At 37.3% G+C, this 18,892-nt stretch overlaps 1 protein-coding gene across 3 annotated transcripts in view; it reads right to left on the reverse strand.

Moving 5' to 3' along the window:
• CBLB (Cbl proto-oncogene B, E3 ubiquitin protein ligase) overlaps positions 1-18,892 on the reverse strand; it is a 230,380-nt gene that overhangs the window by 106,473 nt on the left and 105,015 nt on the right. For all 3 annotated transcript variants that reach the window (XM_010838541.1, XM_010838540.1, XM_010838539.1), the window contains exon 5: positions 4,577-4,733. In XM_010838541.1, coding sequence (XP_010836843.1) covers positions 4,577-4,733 — 157 coding nt within the window. The remainder of the gene's footprint in view (positions 1-4,576; positions 4,734-18,892) is intronic.

The raw sequence follows: 18,892 nt of genomic DNA on the forward strand, positions 1-18,892 counted from the left end.
TTATCCCAAGGAATTGGCAGCATACTCTATCTAATGTGCCAAATTATTAACTCAAATCTTCTACGTAAAAGAAAAAAAAAAGTATTCTGTGTTGCCAAGTGAAAGTTGTCAAAATAGTTATCCTAGACTCGATTACTGGTGGAGGGCTCCTACTTCTGTTTGTTTTGAGACTTGTTCCTTGTTATTGTTAAGCAAGGTTCAAATTTACAAGGCGGAATTCTTTTAGGATTATACCCTTGAGAGGAGGATAACAAGGGAAAGAATGATTTAAGAATGATTTAGTAATGAAGAGTTTAACCTTTGCCGAAATAACAAGAAAAATCTTTAGGGTATTTCCCCATCATACTAAAATACCTAATTGGGGAAAAATGAGCTCTGGAGAACACTCTTATGAGAGGTTCTGTCTATGTACTTGAAAAAAAAAATGTTTTTAATTTTCTTCTTAAGGGATGACTAAAAATTACATAAACAATACTTGGAAGAGTATTAGCATGTGTTTTAAAAAAAACTGAATAATAACTATCAGGAGTCACTGAGTTTGTTTTGTTTTGCTTCCTCATCTATAAAGGACAAGGATGAAAAGAATATAAAATATTTGGGTCACTTCCATTAGAATCCACACAAATTAATGAAAGCTGTTTTGTTTTTTTTTAAAACAATGCTGAACTTTATAGACAGCCCATGCACAGACCAAATACAAGTGGAGTTTTGAGCCAAATGCTGTGCTATATAGCAACCATTTCTTGGTAATAATTCCAAGGCCTAGCTTCTAACTGCAAATATATATACTTAATAGGAAGTCTGTGCACTATTTTATTTGAGAATGAAACCCACAGTCAGAAACACGTGGTAGTTTTGTATTTTGTGTGTGCGCGTTTAAAGTATGTTGCCAAAGAATGGCTAAATAAAGTGGGCAAAATAAAGTGCTTTGAAGAGTGATTATTTTTGCAATTTGTTGTTAGATTATAGGAAATCTTTTTTCACACACCAAACACAACATTATTTGGAGATTCTCTTTTTAAAATTACTGATTTTTGGCTGTGCTGGGTCTTCACTGCTGTGTGGGCTTTCCTCTAGTTGTGGCGAGTGGGGGCTCCCCCCTAGTTGCGGTGCACAGGCTGCTTATCGTGATGGCTTCTCTTGCTGTGAAGCACAGGCTCAGCAGGTGTGGTGCACGAACTTAGTTGCTCCATGGCATGTGTGACCTTCCCAGATCAGGGATCGAACCCGTGGCTCCTGCATTGGGAAGCAGATTCTTCACCACTGGGCCACCAGAGAAGCCCCTATTTGGAGATGCTTAAATGACTACAGAAACTAATGAAGTATCTTAAAAAGACTAGTTCCTCCATTCTCTCAAAGGTCACCGTGTTCAGGAACACTCATTTACTGACTTACAACCTACCCTGGGAGCAGAACCTTGGCTGGTCTGCCCAGATTCTCTCTCAATCCTCACTGCGAAAGATGACTTTCTTCACCTCTTTTTCTCCCTATTCCACAATGTGTACATTCCATAGGCACTACTATATATAGCCCCAAATCACTCACTTCTTATCCTGCCACCTTACCCATCCCACTTATTGCCCCATTTCTCAACAATCCCATCTTCTCTTACAGAAGAGAATGGGAAATGGAAGGAGGAAGGAGCAGCAGCCCCAAGGAGAGCAAAGAAGAATGTAAAAGCCCATATTTCCAATCTGGAACTTGAGCACTCGACAATCCCAGCATCTCTGAACTACCTGGAGGGGAGACGGATAAGGTAACAGGCAGACGGAGGAACATAGCCATTGCAAGATCTTCCCAGGGACTCACAGCACTGTCCAAGTTCTGGCAAAATATCAGGATGAGGGAAGAAAGGAAGAAGAGGAGACCAGAATCCTCCAGCTTTCTTCTTTCATGTCCTAGACAAGTCTCAACTCCATCTCCTCGCCGCAACTGACACCTTCTTCAAATCTGATGCTAGATCTCTAGAACAAAGCCCAATCCTGAAGGTGTCCTTTGACCACTTTCAGATCCCACTCTGCTAAATACTCCACCCCCAACAGTTTAACGCTAGAAGAATTCACAACCACTTTACCATCTATATCACAAGTAGAGCAGAATATATGTCTGTGCAGTAATAGTAACCATAAAACTTACATTTTAAATATAGAATACACAACTATAAGAGGGAAATATTACTCAATTTTTAAAGTTATACAAAAATAAAAGAACAGTAAAAGTTAATACATCCACTTTCTGTACACAAAACCAATTTTTTTGTATTTTAAAACACATACATGATTACAGTATAAGCTTAATGAAATGAGGAGAGGTAAAGAATCTTAGAAAAACACAGGGGCTAACAAGAGTTCTTTAGCTACTTCTATAAGCCTGGGTTTTCAAAGACACCAGGTATACTTTGGTCCACTGGCGCTGTTTTGTTCTGTTACCTAATACTTTTCACAGTAGCTCTACTTAAAAGGTTCTTTTCCTCTCCCATCCCCTGGAGCATAAAGAAGATATATGCACCTTAGAGTGTTAAGATTACTTGGCTATTTTAAAGTGAAACAGCTTATAAGAAAATATGTATACACATTAAGCAGCTGTTTGGGTAAGTGTTTAACCAACATTAAATTGCCATCATACTTTTGATATATAATTCTGAGGCCTTCTAGTATTTAACATTCTGACTGAAAGTCATCCAGGCTCCCCACAAAAAAATACACTCTTTCTAGAATAAACAGTTAGGTTTAATGTATGGGGGGAAAAAAAAAAACAACTTAGTTTTCTTCCTTCCCAAGGGGAAGAAGCAGAGTGCCTAGTATTAGAAGGTCTTGGTATCATGTTCAGTCAGTATATGTAAAATTATCAGAAACTTTTAAAGAAAGGAGAAGTTCCATTATAAAGTAATCAGTATCAGATAACACAGCCTTTTCCTAAAATGTATCTTAAAGTCGTTGGAAAAACATTAACTGACAACATACATATACCAAGGGAATAATCATGAAACTACTGTAAATTGAAAACAACCAAAAGCGTACTTTCTGCAGTTACTTATCTAATTTTCTATTCTATACATCTAGGTAGAATTACGATTATAAAGTTGTAATAAAGTAAAATGTATTCTGTAAGTACTGTCGATAAGAGTTAATTTGCCCTCTGTTAATGGGTTCTTTTATAAATTAAAAGTTAATCCCATGTAATCTTGTTTTCTTACATAAATCAGTTACCCGATCCTTGCAGGCAAGTACCAAGCAGAGTCATAAATCAGAAAAGCAAAATTCTTACAACATGAGAAACATGAAAACCAATATTATACTCTAACATTTGTTGAAAGTATGTTTCAAACAGAATAAATCTTACTGCAGACTAAAATAAAAAAAGAAAGAAAAACTGTGTTGGAATATAAGCAAGCCTCATTTTTGATCAATTAAACCTCACTTGCTATATAATTTACCAGGGATTTTAGGTGGGATTCTCATTTTATGACCACTTGAATCTCAGAGATGATATGCAATTTAATGGCAGAGGCAAATTCAAAGCAAATTGCAAGTCTTCATATTTAGGGTAATTCTGTCTACACATACAAAAGCACAAAATGATGATACCCAGCTTTTATTAAATGATACCTACTTCTGAATAGCTATGTGAAGACAATCATAAAAGAATGATTCAAAAACAAAAACAATAAATAGGAAAAGAAGGTTAATCTCAAAGTCACTGATATCAGGGGAAAAAACAGGAAAACCTAATTTCCCAAATGAGAGATATGCTAAATTAATAACAGACTATTTTGATGGAATATTCTGTAGCAACTGAAAGCTGAAAATTACACTGATGAAAATATTTACTGACGTTGAAAAATGTTTATAACATACGGTTGAAAGAGCAAAGCTAGCTGTAGAATCAGTATACATCATAGTAATCTCCTATGCAGAAGAGGTTAAGTTTGCTATTTATTCCAAAGCTTACTATTTCCCTTCTCATCTAATGGGTGTGGGAGGTAAAGGCAGCTGTTGAGATACAACCTCAGCAAATGCCCACCTGTAAAACTTGCACTCTGTCAGTTACTGGGCTAGAATGATCAACAAAGTAAAATGAGAAACTAAATAGGGACTTTTTATAAAGCAAAGCTCCTTTACATAATAAGCAATAAGCTTATTGCTTATTACTAACTTCCAGTTGCTTATTATCAGAACACCAGATATCCCAAACTTAAACTCTAAACTTAGAGCAATGACCAACAACTTGCTTTTAAATGAAGTGAAGTGAAAGTCGCTCAGTCGTGTCCGACTCTTTGAGACCCCATGGACTGTATGGTCCCTGGAATTCTCCAGGCCAGAATACTGGAATGGATAGCCTTTCCCTTCTCTAGGGGATCTTCCCAACCCAAGGATCGAACCCATGTCTCCCGCATTGCAGGCAGATTCTTTACCAGCTAAGCCACAAGGGAAGTCTGCTTTTAAATAGGAGACTATCAAAAATGAGACTATTTCCCATATATCTGTACATTATGCATGCATGTGCAAAAGACACACATACGCAGAGAAGGAAGAGAGTAGAAGAGAGGGCAGGATTAAGCAAATACAAAGCTTACCTGAAATAGCCTGGTAAAAATATCAAATTCAAAAACTGAAATGTAATCATTACAAGTCAAGTCAATGGTTGATTTTAGAGCCATTGCTTCCAGGCCAGAGCTAATCTGATGCACCTCATGAAGGCATTGTCTGAATACTTTCCATGGTACAATAGTTCTGTGCAAGAAAAAAAAAAGTAATTGAATCAAGTGTCATTTAAGACATACCTTCCAGTGAAACAGCACAATTCAATCATAACATTAATATAATTGTATTTGTACTAAAAGACAAATAGTTGAGAATACTATTTATAATTCAGAACATAGGTAATGGGTTTTGCTAAATGGATTATTTTTCATTTGCTAAGAATGTGACCAAAATGCAGATCAATTTTTCTCTCAAACAGTCCTCGACTATCAAGATATTTCTAAAAATGCTTCCAAAGAAGGTATTAGATCAAAGTCCTGTATGTCTGAACTCTTCCTTTATTTTCTTAAAGTAATAACAGGATGATGTGTTCACATAATAGCAAGTATTCTTTGTTCACTGCATAAGAAAGTTCAGGCAGAAAGTCATCAAGATATTTCTGCCACCATCCTGATATGTTCTAAAGAGATGGAAAACCACTTTATTTAACCTTTCATACTAATGCAAAGGGAAATTTCAATAATTTTTAACCAACCCCACTAGGTATCAAATGGAAAGTTATTTATTCAACACTCACTGATCAACTTAATAGTAAAACCCTTGTATCAACATTTTTTAGGTAATATACTTACATGGTTCAAAAATTTTGAAGAGCATAGAATGGTACCCAGGGGAAAGTCTCCCAACTCATTCTCTACCTGACCAGTTTCCAACATTCACCCACCTCCTGTCCACCATGAAAATGAATAACATTCATTATTTGTTCTTCACTTTTCCTCCTTTGGGAATGTTAAATGCCTATTTCTGAACAAGTGGAAGAAAATAATCATTCATATGTTGAAAATTTTAAGCTGCAGTTTTCATAATTGTTGTGTTTAGTCACTGAGTCACGTCTGACTCTTTTGCAGCCCCATGGACTGAAGCCTATCAGTCTCCTCTGTCCATGGGGTTTCCCAGGCAAGAATGCTGCGGTGGGTTGCCATTTCCTTCTCCAGAGGATCTTCCTGACCCAGGAATTGAGCCCACATCTCCTGCACTGGCAGGCGGGTTCTTTACCATTTGAGCCACCAGAGAAGACCAGTTTTCATAATAGGATGGCTATAAAAGCTATATACACTGTCTTCTAAGATTGCAAATATTTAAATAAAGATTTTTCTTTACTAGTATCTCTTGAGAATTAAGACTCAAGCAGAATGGACTAAATTAGTTGGCCCCGTGTGATACTAATCCTTCCAGTGAAGCATCACCATAAAGGTAAAAGGTTCGTATTCATTCAGTAATTATCTCCTGCAGTGGCTGTCAAACTTGAGCATGCATCAGAATCACCGAAAGGCTTGTTAGCACAGAAACTGATCAACCCAAGATATTCTGACACAGTATGACTGAGGTGGAGCCTTGGAACTTACAATCTTAACAAGTTCCCAAGTGATGCTGATGTTGCTGGGGACAACACTTTGAAAGTCACTGATCTATTGTATCTATTAATTGCTAAGGCAGGGCACTGTGGAGAAATACAATTATGGAAATACAAGATACTATCTCTGCCCTTGAAGAACACACACTTTCAGGGTAGAAATAAATCTGTAATGCCAAAGACTACAGAAGGGGCATTAAGGAAGTGCTGGAGGAATTCCAGAGAAGGAACGGTCTGTGGCAAGATGAGTAAGTGAGTGCTGAGACAGCCTAACAATGCTATACTGTATATATAAGAAAGTTTATGTTTGATATGCCATTAAAAAAAATGAGGCTGAATACATCAAAAGGCTTTGCTCTATGTATGAAAAAAACAGGAAACCACAGAGAACTGAAGAGAGACACCACATCAGAAGCCATTTAGAAGAAACACACGTCAGGCTCTGATTAAGGTTAACAAGATGCTGCTGTTTTAAAATAACAATGAAAACTTCTGATAATATGAGGAGGCTTTTTATTTACGGTGAAGTGTAAGTATGCAATTATGTCCAACTTCATTACAATTAACTCAAAAGCAGTGCCTAAGAAGCCGTTTTCTTTTCCAAATTAAAGTTTCAAATATTTAACACATAAAAGGGACATGAACCATAATATTCAAAATTTTTAAAATAGTAAACAAAGAACTACTTATTTAGGACGGGTATGTGTTTTCTCTTCTGTACGGAAATGTTAAGAGAATTCTGTCTTGTGTATATAGTATAAAAAACAAATTGATTGGCCAAATAAGACACCATTTGATATCAATTACCATAAAAAAATTATCCTCCTTCCAGTATTTAAGGTGCATGCATATCATAAGTCTTTTGAATACCCAGTGATTTCACACAATGAATTATTAAAAACTGTGCAAACATCTAATGCTGTAGTCTAACTTACTACTTTGGAACAACAATTCACAAAGGGGCAAGTTACATTTCCACAGTACTTGGGCAAATAAGACTTTCCCAAGCTCCTTTGTGATAAGTGTAAAGTACAAACAGGCATTCATCAGAACCTTAATTAAGGGTAGTAACAGGATTGAAAAAGAAAGGGCCTTATTTGGTTAACTCACCACATATAAAAGTATATACAACAGAAGCCTTTCCTTTGATCAGCTGAGCCTAATATCCGTGATGGGAAGAAGAGACACAGAGTACAATGGTTTCTTTAAAAAAAGCTCTAACAGTGCTGCACTAAGGATCTAAACTTTTTAAAGAAGATTTCAAGTTGCCACCACATTCTTTCCTGAGGTTTGTGGGGGCAGGGGGAAAGGCAGAGGATGACTGTTCACACCTTTAATTAAACTGTAGCAATACCACACAGAGTGGTGGTTTCTACCACCTCTTCCCCTAGAGATTAGCTAGTGAGAGAAGATATTAATGGCAAATTATTGTTTTACAGATACACAGAAACTTCAGTGTACTCGCAGAGATCTAGGAAAACAGAAGAGGCAGAGAGAAAAGGAATAGAATATAAAAGGGCCAACTAAGCTTCAAGCTCTCACCATTCCAGAAGTACTTTAAATTTGTTCTGTTGCCACTTACAATTATAAACCATTTTAATTACGAATTGAATTAACTTTAAAATCCAACGAAAAGTAGAAGTAGCCATCAATCCACAAAGAACTGAACAAAAGACCAATGGGTAATAATGTTTGATTTCAATATAATAATAATATGAGTTCAGGATCTTTAGAGTTACAATAGGAATAAAAATGAGAGCTGCCATTTACTGTTGACTTACTATCTGCCAATCTCCAAATTAAGTACTGAGTTTCTCATAGTAACAATGTTAGGCAGATAACATATTTATCATCATGACAGAGATGGGGAAACTGGGACTTAAAGAGGTTAAGGTATTCACCCAAGAAAGACCTTATATGTGCCAAGCATTGGCTAGGTTCAGAATGAAAATATAAATAAAGTCACAGTCTAATAAATGCAAAGACTTATAAGTAAATTATGTTGTGCCATGTGACTAAGGTTATCATAGAAAAACATTCATGTGCTATGGGAATCCAAAGGAATGGACGTCCTGGCAAACAGCAATCATCTTTTATTCATCTTTACCCAATACAGAAGAGTATGTAATCTGTGACATTAAACTGTGTCTATGGTGGGTAAGTGAGTGCTTCACAGAGGAGGAAGCTAGATATTTGACTGCAATTAACACCCCTCTACTGGAATCAAGACTGACAGGAGAAATATAAATATTTCTCAGATATGCAGATGACACCACCCTTATGGCAGAAAGTGAAGAGGAACTAAAAAGCCTCTTGATGAAAGTGAAAGAAGAGAGTGAAAAAGTTGGCTTAAAGCTCAACATTCAGAAAACGAAGATCATGGCATCCTGTCCCATCACTTCATGGCAAATAGATGGGGCAACAGTGGAAACAGTGTCAGACTTTAATTTGGGGGGCTCCAAAATCACTGCAGATGGTGACTGCAGCCATGAAATTAAAAGACGCTTACTCTTTGGAAAGAAAGTTATGACCAACCTAGATAGCATATTGAAAAGTAGAGACACTACTTTGCCAACAAAGGTAAGTCTAGTCAAGGTTATGTATGGATGTGAGAGTTGGACTGTGAAGAACACTGAGCACCGAAGAATTGATGCTTTTGAACTGTGTGTTGGAGAAGACTCTTGAGAGTCCCTTGGACAGCAAGGAGACCCAACCAGTCCATTCTAAAGGAGATCAGTCCTGGGTGTTCTTTGGAAGGACTGATGCAGAAGCTGAAACTCTAGTACTTGGGCTACCTCATGTGAAGAGTTGACTCATTGGAAAAGACTCTGATGCTGGGAGGGATTGGGGGCAGGAGGAGAAGGGGATGACAGAGGATGAGATGGCTGGATGACATCACCGACTCGATGGACATGAGTTTGAGTGAACTCCGGGAGTTGGTGATGGACAGGGAGGCCTGGCATGCTCAAATTCATGGGGTCGCAAAAAGTCAGACACGACTGAGTGACTGAATTGAACTGAACACCCTTCTACTAATCAGAAATGGTTTAATAATTTAAAGTTGGGGGGTAGGAGCTAGTCTATTCACACAATGTCGGGAGAGACAGTAACTTGATAAATTTTAAAATCCTAGAGTTTTAACACAAAAGAATAAGGAACAGAAGACAAAAATGTAAGCAGACTGATACTTGAAAAAAGGACAAAACATTTCCTTTAAACCACAAGTTCATAAAAGGTTATTTAGGTTTTATTTTTAACTCGTTTGGAAAAAAAATCCATATCATAAAAGTGTGAATCTGAACAAAGGTTGGGTGTGTGGAAACAGGAACTTTCGTGTACTTCTGGTGTGAATGAAAATTTACGCAGCATTTCTAGAAGGCATTGTGGCAGCAAGTTTCAAAAACCTATAACAGTTTAACTCAGAAAGCCTACTTCTAAGGATTTGAAAAAGGAAATTGTTTAAAATAAAATACACAGCAATAAAGACTCATTCATGTCTCTTTAACACTGTTGTCCATAATACCAAAAAATTAAAACAAGTATGTTCAGAAGTAACAATACTACATATATCCATAGAGTAGAATATCTTACAACAAATAAAAATTATATGGAAAAAACATTTACTGTTCTAGAAAATTGTCTGTGTCATTAAATGGAAATAGCATTTTTAAAACTGTATGGCCTTGGGTATTCCCTGGCTGTCCAGTGGTTAGAATTTCGTGTTTTCACTGCTGAGGGCCTGGGATTCAACTGAGATCCCGTAAGCTCCACAGTGAGGCAAAAAGAAAAAAAGGTATGTCCTTTATGATTCAATGATAAAAACTATCTGGAACACAAATTTTAACTGATGATGTCTAGACATAAAAACAAGATTGCCAGGAGAAATATCAACAATCTCAGATATACAGATAATACCACTCTAACAACAGAAAGTGAAAAGGAAATAGACAGCCTCTTGATGAGGGTGAAAGAGGAGAGTGAAAAAGCTGGCTTAACTCAACATTCAAAAGGCTAAGATCATGGCATCTGGTCCCATCACTTCATGGGTAATAGATGGGAAAAAGTGGCAACTGTGGCAGATTTTATTTTCTTGGGCTCCAAAATCATTGAGTATGGTCTATAGCCATGAAATTAAACGCAACTTGCTCCTTGGAAGAAAAGCAATGACAAACCTAGACAGCACATTTAAAAGCAGAGACGTCACTTTGCTGACAAGGTATAGTCAAAGTATAGTCAAAAGTATAGCTGACAAAGTATAGTCAAAGCTATGGTTTTCCCAGCAGTCATGTATGGATGTGAGGGTTGGACTGTAAAGAAGGCTGAGAGCCAAAGAACTGATGCTTTCGAATCGTGGTGTTGGAGAAGACTCCTGAGAGTCTCCTGGACAAAATGGAGATCAAACCAGTTAATCCTAAAGGAAATCAACCCTGACTACTCAAGGGATCACAATAAACTGTGGAAAATTCTTAAAGAGATGGGAATACCAGACCACCTGACCTGCCTCTTCAGAAATCTGGATGCAGGTCAGGAAGCTACAGTTAGAACTGGACATGGAACAACAGACTGGTTCCAAATAGGAAAGGAGTACATCAAGGCTGTATATTCTCACCCTACTTATTTAACTTTTATGTAGAGTACATCATGAGAAATGCTAGGCTGTAGGAAGCATAAGCTGGAATCAAGATTGCCAGGAGAAATATCAATAACCTCAGATATCACCCTTATGGCAGAAAGTGAAGAAGAATTAAAGAGCCTCTTGATGAAAGTGAAAGAAGAAAGTGAAAAAGTTGGCTTAAAGCTCAACATTCAGAAAATTAAGACCATGTCTTCCAGTCCCATCACTTCATAGCAAACAGATGGGGAAACAGTGGCTGACTTTATTTTTCTGGGCTCCAAAACCACTGCAGATGGTGATTGCAACTATGAAATCAAAAGACACTTACTCCTCGGAAGGAAAGTTATGACCAACCCAGACAGCATACTAAAAGCAGACATTACTTTGTCCACAAAGGTCTGCCTAGTCAAGGCTATGGTTTTTCCAGTGGTCATATATGGATGTGAGAGTTGGACTATAAAGACAGCTAAGCACCATAGAATTGATGCTTTTGAACTGTGGTGTTGGAGAAGACTCTTGAGAGCCCCTTGGACAGCAAGGAGATCCAACCAGTCCATCCTAAAGGAGATCACTTCTGGGTGTTCATTGGGAGGACTAATGTTGAAGCTGAAACTCCAATACTTTGGCCACTTGATGCGAAGAGCTGACTCATTTGAAAAGACCCTGATGCTGGGAAAGATTAAGGGCAGGAGAAGAGGGGGACGACAGAGGATGAGATGGTTGGATGCCATCAACGACTCAATGGACATGGGTTTGGGCGGACTCTGGGAGTTGGTGATGGACAGGGAGGCCTGGTGTGCTGTGGTTCATAGGGACACAAAGAGTTGGACATGACTGAGTGACTGAACTGAACTGAACTCATGGGAAGGACGAACGCTGAAGCTCTAGTACTTTGGCCACCTGATGTGAATAGCTGATTCATTGGAAAAGACTCAGATGCTGAGAAAGATTGAGGGCAGGAGGAGAAGAGGGAGGCAGGGGTGAGATGGTTGGATGGCATTACAGACTCAATAGACAAGAGTTTGAGTAAACTCCGGAAGACAATGAAGGACAGGGAAGCTGGCATGCTGCAGTCCATAGGGTGGCAAAGAGTCAGAAATGACTTAGCAACTGAACAACAAACAACAGATCATGGTAGGATTACAAGCAGGTTTTTAAGAATATCTCTAATATTCTCTAATGGCTTAAAGGAGTAAAAGATATACTAAAACTGTTTGAAGTATATTTTATAATCAGAAATAATCAATTAAAAGCAAAAACCAAAATAGTATTTGCCAATGAAATAGTTTTATATCTAAGAAACACAAAAAAGTTTACGGATTAAACTTATGATAACAGAAATCAACATGGTTGCTGAATATAAAACCAATATACAAATATCAGTTGTATTTCTGTATATAAGCATACATAATAAGAAAATAAAACATTTACAAGAGCATCTGAAAATATCAAATAAATAGTAATAAAGCCAACAAAGTACAAGCAAAGGCACAGCATAAACACGCACACGTACATGATCAGATGTAAAAGACATAAAGAGATATAATGACTTAATGGACTGGCAGACTCAGTATGATAAAGTTGTATGGTCAATCCTCCACAAACTGATTCATAGATTTATTACAACCCCAATCAGGAAACATTTTCATAGTAGGAATTGACAGACTAATTCTAACCTTCATAGGGAAATGCCAAGTGCCAAATAAAATCAAGCCAAACTTCCATAAGAATAACATTGGCAAGCTTATGGTCCTTACATTAGTTAAGACAGCATGGTATTGGCACAGGAAAGACAATAGAACAAATTTTGGTAATAAATGCAATCATATCTGAACACTGGATATGTAACAACACTCTATAAACAGTAGTAGAGAATGGATGATGATTTCAATAAATGTTGCTGGGTCAAATGAATATACAAATGGAAGAAAATAAATCTTGATCCTGAATTAATTTCATATAAAAACCAATTTTAGCTGAACCTTAGACCTAAGTATGAAAGATAAAGCAATAAAGTGTTTTGAGAGAAACAGAAGAGAGTATCTGCATTACACTGGCACAAGCAAATAATTTTAAACAGGACCTCAAATGTTCAAAGGATAAAGGAAAAGGTAAACTAAAAACCTGCATTCATGAAACAATGTCATTAACAAAGTGAAAAAGTCCCATACTGGGAGAGCAATAAACATAAAAGAATCACGTCTATAATACATAAAAATTTTTAAATATTAATACTTACTACTCAGAAACTGGGCAAATAATTTTTATAGTCAAAAACACAAAAAATCAAATTATTCTAAATACACACAAATATGTACTCAACTTCATCTATTATCATTCAAATGCAAATTAAGAACCAAATGAGATTCCACTCATCCCCACCAGAGTAACTTATTAAAATCTTTAAAAAGACAAATATTATAAAATGTTGGGAAGGATATATAACAACAGGAAACTTCAGGTACTCCTCATTGGTGATGAGGGTGGCAAATCATTTTGGTAAACTCTTTGGTGGTTTCTAAAAGCTAATAAAGCTAAAATTAAGCATAAACTAGGAGCCAGCAATACCACTCCTAGATATACATAACAGAGAAATGTACATGTTTTTTAAAATGTACAAAAAATGTCCATAGCAGCACTACTAAGAATAATCCAAAAGAGGAAGAATCCAGTGTCCAACACCAACATAATGAGTATGTAAATTGTGGTATAGCCATACAATGGAGCAAGGAGAAGGAACAGACTTGCTATATGCAAGAATGTGGATGAATTTCATAAATATAATAAAGAGTGAAGAAAGCCAGATTTTTTTCATAGTGTAAGATGTTACAGAAACTCAAATGGACTTTCTGGCTAAGCCAATATACTAAACTTAAAAAAAAAAGTTTACATTAAAATTCTAAGATTAAAATAGAGTAAGAGATGTAAGAATGGACAAAGCACCTGCCAGCATATAAACAAGGAAATTAACATTTGTTGATTTTTGGTTTTGTTGCTGAGGTACTGATGGTAGTGTGATAGCAGTTGTTTAAAATCCATTCTAAGTCAGGGATATTTCATGTTCACTTTAGACAAAACAAAAATCTATTATACTATATTAACCCATTACTATTTTCAATTTCGTCTGAATTTTGTTCAGAAAATTCACCTGGATCAGAGATGTGTTCAGTGGCGCTACCTTTAAGTTGCTTTTGTTCAGAAGATAAAACATTCATAAGCTATTTGGTATGTTTGGATTTTCATGACATAAAATATGAGTACCGTGATCCTAAGTCTGTTGATATTCTGTATATAGTTTTTCCTTAAATCCAATCTTCTTTTGAAATGACTATTTGTTTATGGAAATGAAAACAGATGGTTAACAAGCTATTACACCTTTTACTCTTCCATCACTAAAAAAATCAATTATTTTCCAGCTACCCACAGAAAGAAGATATCAAAATCACTGTGGTCTAATAGTTGCCGTACAACTCATTGTAGACAGGATGGTAACCAGGGTTACCGAGAGTATGTGTGATTAGATCTAACTTATCATCCTCATAAGTAAAAATTCCTTACTCACATACAGAAAGATTCAAGATGCTCGGTATTTCTGATAGTTTTTTTTCATTGTCAAAAATGTTTACAACATTTTCTCTACAGCACAGATAAGCATTACTGCCATGTATAAGCGACAAGTATTCACATGCTCACGTTCTGAAACTTAAACATAGAACCAAACATTTTTATAAGATTGCAGAAATAATAGGTTATTAAGTATTATGCTTGATTTTTAAAATAAACTCCCTCATGAGAAATGTGATTTATAATATCGTCTCATAATCTAACTTTTGAACATAATAAATAGTAAACTTACTGTAACAAGGAAAGTATATTTTGTTTTCCTTTATAATTTGCAATTTCACTTCTTTCCCAACTTTGAAAATACAATTTATTAGTGAAAGAGAAACTGTAAATATAATCCATAAAATATGTCAAAATTTCATATAAAAATTTTCCACTTAGTACCCACTGACCACAGAAAATCAGAAAGATGCAGGCTTGAAATTCTGGGTATTGGCTCTTTTCCTTATAAAGCAAGACTCTTCTTCACAATATTTGCTCTACATGTTCAATGATTCTTGGTAGGTTCATAATACATGGATCATAGCAAGATGCCTCTGATCTACTGAGGTCAGATTTTAAAAAGTTAGTAAATTATATACCATAAAATTAGAAAGTACAACCAAAGATCTTCTCATTAGTGTTAACAATCTCAGTTCAGTTCAGTTCAGTCGCTCAGTTGTGTCTGACTCTCTGCAACCCCATGAATCGCAGGACGCCAGGCCTCCCTGTCCATCACCAACTCCCAGAGTTCACCCAAACTCATGTGCATCGAGTAGGTAATGCCATCCAGCCATCTCACCCTCTGTCGTCCCCTTCTCCTCCTGCCCCGAATACCACCCAGCATCAGGGTCTTTTCCAATGAGTCAAATCTTCGCATGAGGTGGCCAAAGTACTGGAGCTTCAGCCTCAGCAATAGTCCTTCCAATGAACACCCAGGACTGATCTCCTTCAGAATGGACTGGTTGGATCTCCTTGCAGTCCAAGGGACTCTCAAGAGTCTTCGCAACACCACAGTAAAAAAGCATCAATTCTTCTGCGCTCAGCTTTCTTCACAGTCCAACTCTCACATCCATACATGACTACTGGAAAAACCACAGCCTTGACGAGACGGACCTTTGTTGGCAAAGTAATATCTCTGCTTTTGAATATGCTATCTAGGTTGGTCATAACTTTCCTTCCAAGGAGTAAGTGTCTTTTAATTTCATGGCTGCAGTCACCATCTGCTGTGATTTTGCAACCCAAAGAAATAAACTCTGTCACTGTTTCCACTGTTTCCCCATCATTTGCCATGAAGTGATGGGATTGGATGCCATGATTGTAGTTTTTGAATGTTGAGCTTTAAGCCAACTTTTTCACTCTCCTCTTTCACTTTCATCAAAAGGCTCTTTATTTCCTCTTCACTTTCTGCCATAAGGGTGGTGTCATCTGCATATCTGAGGTTATTGATATTTCTCCCAGCAATCTTGATTCCAGCTTGTGTTTTGTCCAGTCCAGTGTTTCTCATGATGTACTCTGCATATAAGTTAGACAAGCAGGGTGACAATATACAGCCTTGATGTACTCCTTTCCTTATTTGGAACCAGCCTGTTTTTCCACGTCCAGTTCTAACTGTTGCTTCTTGACGTGCACACAGATTTCTCAGAGGCAGGTCAAGTGGTCTCGTATTCCCATCCCTTTAAGAATTTTCCACAGTTTGCTGTGATCCACACAGTCAAAGGCTTTGGTGTAGTCAATAAAGCAGAAGTAGATGTTTTTTTCTGGGTAATAATATGAAGAAATTCCCCTAAAATCTCTCTACATAGGCCAATTCCATCAACAAGCAATGAGTAAAGTCTGCTAGATATATATGCTAAATTGAGGCAAAAAAATATACAATTTCCAATAACACCTCTAAATTCTCACAGGAGAAACTACATACATAATATTGGGCATAAGTAGGCTCCCCAAAATTTCTTTTATTTAAGGGAAACAACTAATGACTGCAGATAAACAAGGCAAGAACAAAGTTACACAGAAAACCTATTACTGTCATTTCCTACTGATAATCAACATTCAGAATAAGGAAAACAGGAAGATGAATCATTAGCAATTTATTAATGAAAAATAAATACTAATTGTTTTATAAAGCTTTCTTTGCTTTTAAGTCACAATTTCTTCACCAGTAGAACGTGGTTCTAAAGAACTGCAGAGTCAGTTCCAGGTCCAGTTCACTTGCTCAGTCGTGCCCAATTCTTTGCGACCCCATGAACCACAGCATGCCAGGCCTCCCTGTCCATCACCAACTCCCAGAGTTCACCCAAACCCATGTCCATTGAGTCGGTAATGCTATCCAACCATCTCATCCTCTTTCGTCCCCTTCTCTTCCTGCCCTCTATCTTTCCCAGCATCAGGGTCTTTTCAAATGAATCAGCTCTTCGCATCAGGTGGCTTAAATATTAGAGTTTCAGCTTCAGCATCAGTCCTTCCAATGAACACCCAGGACTGATCTCCTTTAGGATGGACTTGTTGGATCTCCTTGCAGTCTAAAAGACTCTCAAGAGTATTCTCCAACACCACAGTTCAAAAGCATCATTTCTTCGGCACTCAGCTTTCTTTATAGTCCAACTCTCACATCCATACATGACCACTGGAAAAACCATAGCCTTGACTAGACAAACCTTTGTTGGCAAAGTAATGTCTCTGCTTTTGAATATGCTATCTAGGTTGGTCATAACTTTTCTTCCAAGGAGTAAGCGTCTTTTAATTTCATGGCTGCAGTCACCATCTGCAGTGATTTTGGAGCCCAAAAAAATAAAGTCTGACACTGTTTCCACTGTTTCCCCATCTGTTTCCCATGAAGTAATGGGACCAGATGCCATGATCTTCGTTTTCTGAATGTTGAGTTTTAAGCCAACTTTTTCACTCTCCTCTTTCACCTTCATCAAGAGGCTTTTTAGTTCCTCTTCACTTTCTGACATACCGTACTCCTTTTCCTATTTGGAACCAGTCTGTTGCTCCATGTCCAGTTCTAACTGTTGCTTCCTAAGCTGCATACAGGTTTCTCAAGAAGCAGGTCAGGTGGTCTGGTATTCCCATCTCTTTCAGAATTTTCCACAGTTTATTTTGATCCACACAGTCAAAGGCTTTAGCATAGTCAATAAAGCAGACATAGATGCTTTTCTGGAACTCTCTTGCTTTTTCTATGATCCAGCGGATGTTGGCAATTTGGTCTCTGGATCCTCTGCCTTTTCTAAAACCAGCTTGAACATCTGAAAGTTCATGGTGCATGTATTGCTGAAGCCTGGCTTGGAGAATTTTAAGCATTACTTTACTAGCATGTGAGATGAGTGCAATTGTGCAGTAGTTTGAGCATTCTTTGGCATTGCCTTTCTTTGGGATTGGAATGAAAACTGACTTTTTCCAGTCGTGTGGATACTGCTGTGTTTTCCAAATTTGCTGGCATGTTGAGTGCAACACTTTCACAGCATCATCTTTCAGGATTTGAAATAGCTCAACTGGAATTCCATCACCTCCACTAGCTTTGTTCATAGTGATGCTTTCTAAGGCCCATTTGACTTCACATTCCAGCATGTCTGGCTCTAGATGAGTGATCACTCCGTTATTATCTGGGTTGTGAATATCTTTTTTGTAGAGTTCTTCTGTGTATTCTTGCCACCTCTTCTTAATATCTGCTGCTTGTGTTAGGTCCATACCATTTCTGTCCTTTATCGAGCCCATCCTTGCATGACATGTTCCCTTGGTATCTCTAATTTCTTGAAGAGATTTCTAGTCTTTCCTATTCTATTGTTTTCCTCTATTTCTTTGTACTGATAGTGGAGGAAGGCTTTCTTGTCTCTCCTTGCTATTCTTTGGAACTCTGCATTCAAATGGGTATATCTTTCCATTTCTCCTTTGCTTTTAACTTCCGGTCTTTTCACAGCTATTTGTAAGGATTCTACCTTATTTGCAAGATAACAAGTTAGCCTATCACATCTGCATGGATGCTAGCAGAACATACAGGATTTGTGGGTCAGAGCATCCGAGTCAACAGACTTTGCTACTCATAGGAAGCAGTGGTCAGCATACCAGCATTTTCTTGAACTTGCTCCTTGAGCTCTAATTCCCACCAGATGATGCAAAGAGCAGTGACACCTATTCACAAAGTGACTTTTGTAACTGAAGAGGAACCTAGGTTTTAGGGAGCCCAAATACTTCATAATGGTCACTAAGTATACTTGTCCCTGGATCTGCAGAGAAAACTATTTTTAAGTTACAAGGTTGTAAGCAAACATGCTCTTTGCTTCAGAAGGAGAAAACATCTCTCTTCGCCTATCAAGGCAGAACCATCCCACAGAGAAGGGAATACACGTGCAGAGGGACTGAGAATCAGGACCTTTTTGATTTCAGGAACACATTATTAAATAATTCATTAAGAAAACAATTCTTTCTCCAAATACAATATAAAGACTTCTGAGAACAAGAATATAAGTGACTTTAAAATGATTTTAATTAAATCAAACTGCAGGTGACTAAAACTAAGAGATGGAGAAATGCGAAGTCTGTTGTTTTGTTGTT

This window comes from Bison bison, unplaced genomic scaffold (assembly GCF_000754665.1).
Source record: "Bison bison bison isolate TAMUID 2011002044 unplaced genomic scaffold, Bison_UMD1.0 scf7180017864098, whole genome shotgun sequence".
Lineage (NCBI taxonomy): Eukaryota > Metazoa > Chordata > Mammalia > Artiodactyla > Bovidae > Bison > Bison bison.